Source organism: Martes martes (genome assembly GCF_963455335.1).
Source record: "Martes martes genome assembly, chromosome: 12".
NCBI classification, from domain to species: domain Eukaryota; kingdom Metazoa; phylum Chordata; class Mammalia; order Carnivora; family Mustelidae; genus Martes; species Martes martes.
In genome coordinates, this window is record NC_137900.1 from 74603402 (window position 1) to 74612328 (window position 8927).

At 39.7% G+C, this 8927-nt stretch overlaps 1 protein-coding gene across 6 annotated transcripts in view; it reads right to left on the reverse strand.

Annotated features, from left to right (window-relative positions):
• The window catches only part of ECPAS (Ecm29 proteasome adaptor and scaffold), a 96289-nt gene that overhangs the window by 71043 nt on the left and 16319 nt on the right, over positions 1–8927 (reverse strand). For all 6 annotated transcript variants that reach the window (XM_080819767.1, XM_080819765.1, XM_080819769.1 and 3 more), the window contains exon 2: positions 360–490. In XM_080819767.1, the coding sequence (XP_080675893.1) occupies positions 360–490 (131 nt within the window). The remainder of the gene's footprint in view (positions 1–359; positions 491–8927) is intronic.

Consider the following 8927-nt stretch of genomic DNA (forward strand, 5'->3'; position numbering starts at 1 on the left):
AAAAGTCGTATTCATAGTCAGCCAACGCTAAAGAATATTTTTGCCCCATTACCACCTCACTTTCCATATCGGAATCGAGGGCATGGATTTTAGATCAAGCCTCTACATATTCAGAATGATTATCTTAATTGTATCATCTGGCACTTATGCCAAGTGTACAGTTGGTACTAAATGCAGCTGTGCTAAGCATAGAAAAGCAACTTTTAAATCATGTAAGCTGGTCCCAGACTTACTCTCCATTTTGAAAACCCAAAATGAGATCATGAACCTAGATTTCAATGATGAGAACAGAAAACTCACTTCATAATATAAACCCATTTACTCACATTTAATCCCCCCAATCGTCCGAACATGCTTACCTTTTTGCGTACTCCTTCTTGGGTGCTGGACAGCTTGAGCAAAACAGGAGGAAGGAATTTAGATATAATATTCTGTAATTGTTCATCTGTTTCAGCATGGCCAAGTCGTAAAAAGACCCGTTCAAGCTGATCTATAATATAAGAAGAAAAAAAGAAGAACTTAACATATCAAACACAACCAAAACTAAATATTTTTATAGTTTAACCCTTTTTCTGTACTGCAGATCATTCAGTCATGATGAGCCATAACTAGCCCTGTATGCAGAGGACTCTGATATACTAGGATACAACACTAAAAAAGGTTTTCTACCTAATTACACTTTCTTGCAACTGTCCTGGTCATTTAACCCCCAAAAGAGAAGAAAACAAACCCAAGAATATCAAAATTCTCTCCTACATACAGTTATCCCTTTCTTCTAAAGGATTTGCATACTGACAAGAATACAAAAATTCTGAAGAACTCTTCTAGATCTAGCTAGCGGAGGGAAGGAGAACTTTAATCTGACACCAAGGACAGTATATACTTGGTGAAGCCGCCTTACTGATGAAGGTTCTCCACAGACAGAACCACTGCCCACTACTGTGATGGGATCACCTAACCAGGATGTGAAAGACCGGTTTCAACCAAGAAAGCCTCCATGAGAGAAACATGTTACACAGCACCACCGTGATGCTCCCAGCAAAACCCAGACTGTGACAAAGTACAGAACAAGTAGCCAGACCATTCCAACAGAAGGGAAGGGAGGGAGGAGATGGGAAGGAGGGGAGAGGAGAGCAGGGGTTGTGACAGGGAAACCTACCATTTGCCAATGGTTTGATATTTGATTTTGAGGAAATACTGTTAATTTCTTAGGTGTAATAATGGTATTGTTGTTTATGTTTGTTTTTAAAGGTTCTTAGAAAAATTATCCCTGGTGATTGAGGAGACTTCTAGGGGGGCTAGAAATGTCCTGTATCTTGTTCTAGGTGACGGTTACAGGGATATATATCTTGATAAAAATTCATCAAGCTCTCCACTTTCATACTTTATTATACCTCAATTTAAAATTTTATTTAAGAGAGTCTTTATTTTTTAGAGATCAAGACTGAAATACCCACAGGTGAAATAATATAGTTACGGGGATTCACTTGAAATAACCAAGGGTGTACTGGAAATTTGCTAGAGAGTAAATTTCAGATGCTCTCACAACACATACACACAAAAGATAACTATGAGAAGATATGTTAATTAGCTTGACTACAGTAATCATTCCACATGTACATATATATCAAATCATATTGTACCTCTTAAATACATACAATTTTTATTTTTTTAATATAAATAAGGTAATAGCCTCATATGGGTCCTTATAAAAAATAATAATCGGGGCAGAGGGATGAGGAATGGAGAGGGGCCATATAAATGAAACCAATATTGGCCACTAAGCCACTAACTGTTCAAGCAGCATAACAGATACAGAGAATTTGTTGTTTTGTGTATGCTTGGTATTTTCCATAATTTTTTAAAGACATACACACACACACACAACACAGAGGTAAGACATTCTGGTAGCAAAAAGCATACCCTGAACCCAAATCTTGGTTTTTAAATACCATTCTCCAAAAAGAGGAACCAGGCTCCTTGAAAAGGTGACAGATTCTGGGGCTGGAGCAGTGAAAAAGCAAGATGAACCTGAAGCATCTTGTAATGCTAAAAAGAAAATGGGGCCTGGAACATGTCGAAGGTCTCCAGGAGCCCCCTGTAAGAGTTCCAACATGGCCAAAGCTGAATAATTTGAGGAACAAAATAAACAGAACAGTACTGGATTATAACCCAGAGTATAAAAATTAATCTACATGAATCTATGCTGATGTAAATAAATTATCAAATGATTAAATTCAATGGGGGAAAAGAAACCTCTTTCTTCTGAAAGAATTCCAAGTGTTACCTGTAGATACCTTCCCCTGCAGGAGGTACAACTTCATTTCTGCCTCTACCCTGTCTGAGAAGGTGGACTAGGTTTAGTGAGTTGCTTCCAAAGAACAGAAAAAGGAAAAAGGAAAATATTGACGCTACAGTGGAGATGCTTGATAAATACTATCTTTACCAAGTGATGAAAGTTACCACCATGACTGATGTCACATGGCTATCATGATCCCCGATGTGACAAGAAGGGCACTGCACCTCTGCGGTGTTCTTTCAAAAGCCCCAGACCACCGCTCCCCCCCCATCTAATTATCAGTAAAACAACTAGAAAAACCCAAACTAGAAGAACTTCTACGGGATACCCAGCCAGTACCGTTCAAGACTTCCTTTTTTTTTTTTTAAAGATTTTATTTATTTATTCATGAGAGACACAGAGAGAGAGGCAGAAGGAGAGGCAGGCTCCCCACTGAGCAGGGAGCCCGATGCGGGACTCGATCCCAGGACCCCAGGATCATGACCTGAGCCAAACGCAGATGCTTAACCATCCGAGCCACCCAGGCGCCCCCAAGACTTTCAAGACAGTGAAACATGGGGAAAGACTAAGACACTGTCACAGACCAGAAGTGAGAGGAAGACAACTAAGTGCAGTGTGGTGCCCTAGGTCAGATCCTGGAAGAGAAAGAGGACATTAATGGAAAAAAGTCGTGAAATCCAAATAAAGCCTCAAAGTTTAAATTTTAAGATGATAATAAAGGAAAAAGGAAAGAGTAAAGAAGAAGGAAGGAGGAAAGGCAGGCAGGATGGCTGTGAGATCAGCAGACCAGATGCTTCTATACAGTGGCTGTGAAATCAGTCCACAATATTTGTGCCAGTTCCAGGAGGCTCAGCCCTACTGCCTCACAGATCTCAGGGCGGCAAAAACTGTCCACGGATTTTACCTACAGAAACGATGGAAGAATTGTACTGGGGAAGAAGGCAGAAAGTTGAATTCATAACAAACTGACCTAGAGAATCTGTACCAAAGGTTTAAAAAACCAAGTGATATTGGTCTCTTTCATTTTTTTTGTACAACTGTTCAGTTTCTTCCTATGTATCCCCACCATAGTGCCTAAACTTTCTTCTATCCCTCACTAGGAAAGAAAATGTAGCATCCTCAATGCAATAAAATTATTTAAGATGGGACTACGGGAATGGCAAAAGAGCACCAAACCTCATGTGGGACCCCTCCCAAACAGGCCAAGTGTACCAGAGGAAGAGTCAACCCTCCTACAGCCTTCGAGGAGCAGCAGTCTTAACACTCTTATGCCATCTTTAGTACACACCGTACTTTAAATAAAGGTAATTAATCACGTTCAAGCTTTATGAGAAGAAATGTAAATAAGCGCTGATATAATCAAGTAGTAAATTTATCAACCTGTCAAAGCTAACAAAATAAAAAGTAAAGATTTAGCAAGAGTACGGTCCCCGAATCCTGTCTTTAAAGGCACAGAAAGAATCTGCTGGGGACACCTGGGTGGCTTCGCCAATTAATCGCCTGCCTTCAACTCATGTCATGATCTCAGTCAGGGTCCTGGGATAAAGCAGCACTTTGGGCTCCCTGCTCAGCAGAGAACCTGCTTCTCCCTCTGCCTCCCCCATCCCCACCCCCGGGCTCATGCTCCTGCTCTCTCTCAAATAAACAAATCTTAAAACAAACAAATAAACAAAAGAATCTGAACTCTGTGCCCTTAACCTAATCCAGGAAACAACCTCACAAAAGTGACAAGGCAAATTAGGCCCAGGACCCCAAAAGTGTCTGTCTATTCAGAAACAAGGAGGACTGTAGCCAAAAGTTCTGAAAATTCAAAAGGAATCCAAAACTCAAATTCATCTTTCACACAGACTGAGTTTTTCGTGTAGGAAGTGAGATCCTCCAGGTCATCACACAGTATCTGAGATATGACAAACACAACTTCAGGGTCAGAAGCGAATTCCATCCTCTCCACAACTCCAACATTATTCGCTGCATACAAACTCATATCCAGTTATTTTCACTCATGAGAAAAAGACATTGCCGTAACCTCAGACAATTACTGTTAAATGTGGAGGCTATATTCTGAGCTATTATTTCCGGTTCATAAAACTAACATATTTTAACCTAAAAACTAAAATATGACATATAGTATTTTACCGTTTGCCTTTCTTTTTCCTTTTGATTAATACAAGTCCTTTAGCAATAAAGGTCTCAGAACTTTTTAGATTTTAGAATGATAATACGGTGTATATACTGCGTATTTCAAATAACCCTACCCACCCAATGGGTTCTAGAGCAGTACCTGTAATCAAATACATTCATATTTCTGTAATAAAACATATGGGCACTCACACTAAGTGGGATAATCAAAGATTATAAAGAACCACATATCCACTCAGGTCAGGTTTTAAATACCAAATGAAGAACACTCAAAAAACGTTTGGTTACATATAAAATCTTAAATATCTTTCCGTAGCACTAAATAAAAATCTAATTGATACAGGGAGACTTTATCTACAGAAGTAGTATAATATATTTAACTAACCCTGTATTTGTGTTATTACCAGTTTTATAGTACCACAAATGATGCTTCAAAGAACATTTTTATCCATGCATCTGTGCACTGGTATGGGTTTCTGTAAGCTAAAGCCCTAGAAATGGAACTGCTGAGTCAAAGTTCCTTGACTGCGAGTCACCAAGTTTAATAGATTTTGGGAAAATACTGAGTAATGTATGAAGTGTTGAGTCACTATACTGTACACTTGAAATTAATATAACACTGTATGTTAACTATACTGGAGTTAAAATTAAAAACTTAATTTAAAAAGTCTGTTCTGGGGCGCCTGAGTAGCTCAGTGGGTTAAGCCTCTGCCTTCAGCTCAGGTCATGATCCCAGTGTCCTGGGATGGAGCCCTGCTCAGCGGGGAATCTGCTCCCCCCTCCCCCACCCCGCCTGCCTCTCTGCCTCCTTGTGATCTCTGTCAAATGAATAAATAAAATCTTTTAAAAAATAAAAAATAAAAATAAATAAAAAGTCTGGGCTAATTTATACTACCATCAGTGTACACAACTAGCAATTTCCCCACACCCACTCCTTCACTGAGTAATCAATTTTATAAAGACTGTAAGTAATCAATCTTAGCTGAATTGATAGATGGAAAGGGATCACACTGTTGTCTGACTTTATACCTATTTTATCACTGAGGTGAAGTATCTTCTCAAATATTTATTGGTCCTTTGAAATATCTTCTTCAGCAAATTACTCATTATTCCTTTGAGTTGCTGACTTATAAAAGCTTTTATATATTGGGAAGAAAATCTCCCCCTATTCTCCCACACATCGTAAATACTTTTTCCCTAGCATCCCTGTGATTCTACATTCTAGATTTTCATTTCATATCTAAGTTTTTAAAATATAAATTTACCCTTCCTTCCTTTTATGGCTTCAGAGCTTCTAGTCATGCTTAGAAATGCCTTTCTTACTCTGAGATTACAAAAAATAGTATAGAAAAGAGTTAACACAGCAGGCCCGAGACAGCTATCCTTAGAAACACTGGCCTGCCAGGCTGGCCCTTGGGTGGCATCTGGAAATGGGTTTCAGGAGAGATTCCCCCCACTCCCAGGACTGCTAAGAGTGGCTCACTGGGCCTAACCCTTTGTACAAACAATATGGTTTATGCTGAACACCTGCTTTCCTTCTCAGAATCTGGAATTGTGGTGCGTGTTAGGCAGAAGATGCCAACACCACCAGCATTGATTATAAGCCCTCAGCACTGAGTGTCTACTGAGCATCTCTGGCAGACAACATGACCCACGTATTGTCACAACTCACTGCTGGAGGGATTAAGCACGTCCTGTGTGACTCTACTGGGAGAGGACTCTTGGAAGCCTGGACCTGGTTTGCTACGGACCTTGCTCCACATGCCTTTTCCCTTTGCTGATTTTGCTTTTTGTCCTTTCTCTGTAATACATCTTAGACATGAGTACAAATATATGCGGAATCCTGTGAATTCTCCTAACAACTCACTGAAACTGGGGGTGGCCTTGGAGACCTCTGCCACATATATTTATCTAGGTTTTCTTCCTGCTGTTATGATTCTGCTTTCTGCATTCAAGCCTTTAATCTAGTTGGAATTTTGGGGGGAGGGGGCACATGGATGTAAGAAACATAGTCTTTTGTGGGTTTTTAAAATCTTTTTCATTGTGAAATAAAACATTTACAAAAATGCACAAAATGGAAGTGTGCAGTTTCCTGAATCATTACAAACATCCATGAAACTACCACCCAAGGAAAAAAACTTATTTTGAAACCTGTACTACAAAGAAAGACTTCTACTGAAATCACAGTTGGAGAGGACTGAAAGACTGTTCAACATAAAAAACACAGTGGGTTTTAGGGACTCACCCAAGTTCACAGAGGTAATAAGCAGCAGGGCAAGAACTAGAATGGGGTCTTCTGACCTTCAGTCTAAAAAACCTTGCCTACGCTGTGCCACTGTCTGCAACAATGATCCTAGTTTCTATACAGCACTATGCTACACATACTACATCAGACACAGGGAGCCCTGTTTGAGAGCATCACCAAAAGATCATGTGACTTTGTCTCATTCAAGTGGTAGTTAAGACAAAATGGAACAATGTACAAAAAATCAAAGGTCAAAAAATGACACTAGAGAAAGCTCACCACTATGAATCTGAGCTAATACCAAATGTGTCAAGTTGCAACTTACCCTTCCTCCTTCTCCCTGCTCATCTAAATTCTCTCCTCCTTCAAGGCCCAGAACTCTCCTACTTCCACTATGCAGCACTAACTTCCCTAAGGAGATCATTAATGCCTTCATTAGAGAAGTTACTGAAACCCTACCCTGTGTCAGGGCTTGGCGGTCATGGATCAACAGAGTGAAGAAGGAAGGGGCAAGGATGTGGCACAGGCCGGCAGCACTTGTATATGCTAGTTGTACGCTGAAGTACCAGAAAGCCAGAGACAGAGTGCCCAAGACAGCAGCATTTAAGGATAAAGGAAGGAGAATCCAAAAAAGGAAATGATAGGCAGCATACAAAAACAGGAAGAAAACGGAGTATGGGGTCAGAAGAACTAGGGAAAGAAAAAAACAAACTAGTCAATGAAAACTGGAAAAAAATTGTTTACCCATACAGAAAAGAAATACCTAAAAATCCTTTGCAGGTAGATTAATGACATGTAAAAAGTAGAATTTTAAAGACTTTAAAGTAAAACTGAGAAGGGAAAATTAAAATGCAGGCACAAAACATAAAAGACTAATGGGTTAGGATTTTAAAATATCGCAAAACACACCATAAAATAAAAAGGTAAGTTATAAATAGCAACAATGCTTTTAAATGAAAAGGACTTGAATACAGAATACTTTAAACATTCCTGCAAATCAAGAAAAAGCAAATTAATCCCAATTTTTTAAAGAAAAAGAGGATATAAGAAAGCAATTCAGAGATGACACCCATATACTAAATAACACGTAAAAAGATGCTCGGGGCACCCGGGTGGCTCAGTGGGTTAAAGTCTCTGCCTTAGGCTCAGGTCATGATCCCAGGGTCCTGGGATGCAGCCCCACAAGGGCTCTCTGCTCAGCAGGGAGCCTGCTTCCCTTCCTCTCTCTCTGCCTGCCTCTCTGCCTACTTGTGACCTATTTGTCAAATAAATAAATAAAATTAAAAAAAAAAAAAGATGCTCAATCACAGTGATCAGGAGTACGCAAAATTAATACAATAAAATAAGAGAGCACACCCTTCGCATCAGAAAAACTTTGCAGGGACGCCTGGGTGGCTCAGTGCATGAAGCCTCTGCCTTCGGCTAAGGTCATGATCTCAGGGTCCTGGGATTGAGCCCCACATCGGGCTCTCTGCTCGGCGGGGAGCCTGCTTCCCCTCTCTCTCTGCCTGCCTCTCTGCCTACTTGTGATCTCTCTGTCAAATAAATAAATAAAAATCTTTTTTAAAAAAAGAAAAAAGAAAAACTTTGCAAATCTAACTACCAACTGTTGGCAAAGACGGGAAACAAACCAAGAGGTACTTGATTAAGTTCTCTGCTGATGGGGCGTACACTGATAAAATCTCTGAAAACAAATCTTGAGCAATTCTACACCAGGGTAACATACCCTAAAGCTGTGCCGTTCAAAGTAACCCAGCTGCAAACTGTCCCCGGTCAGAGAAAGATAAGGAACACTCTTCCCTCCGTGGAGAAAGTCTCACTAAGATAAGAAATGTTAAATAAACTAACAATGATAGTTAATTTACATTCTTCCACAGTTCCCTATTTGCAAAAAATAATTCTCCCTTCCTTAGACCACACTTTGCATAACCCTGTCCTGGAGAAAAACTCTCCTAGGCAAAGACAAGCACAAGGAACGCCTGTAAGAAACTGATCCATACACACAGAGTCGGTAAAAGCAAAAACATGGAAACAATCTAAATGTCAATCAACAGGAAAATGGATAGAGAAACTGTGGCAGAGTCATATGACAGTGAAAATAAACAAGAGTTAAATGTCATAAGGACCAACATGACAAAATCTAAAAATCTAAGATCAATGAAAGCAAGTGCAGAAGGATGTGTACAGTTTGAGTCTTCCTAGGTCAGGTTTATAAATGCAACATATATATGGTGCATATGACGT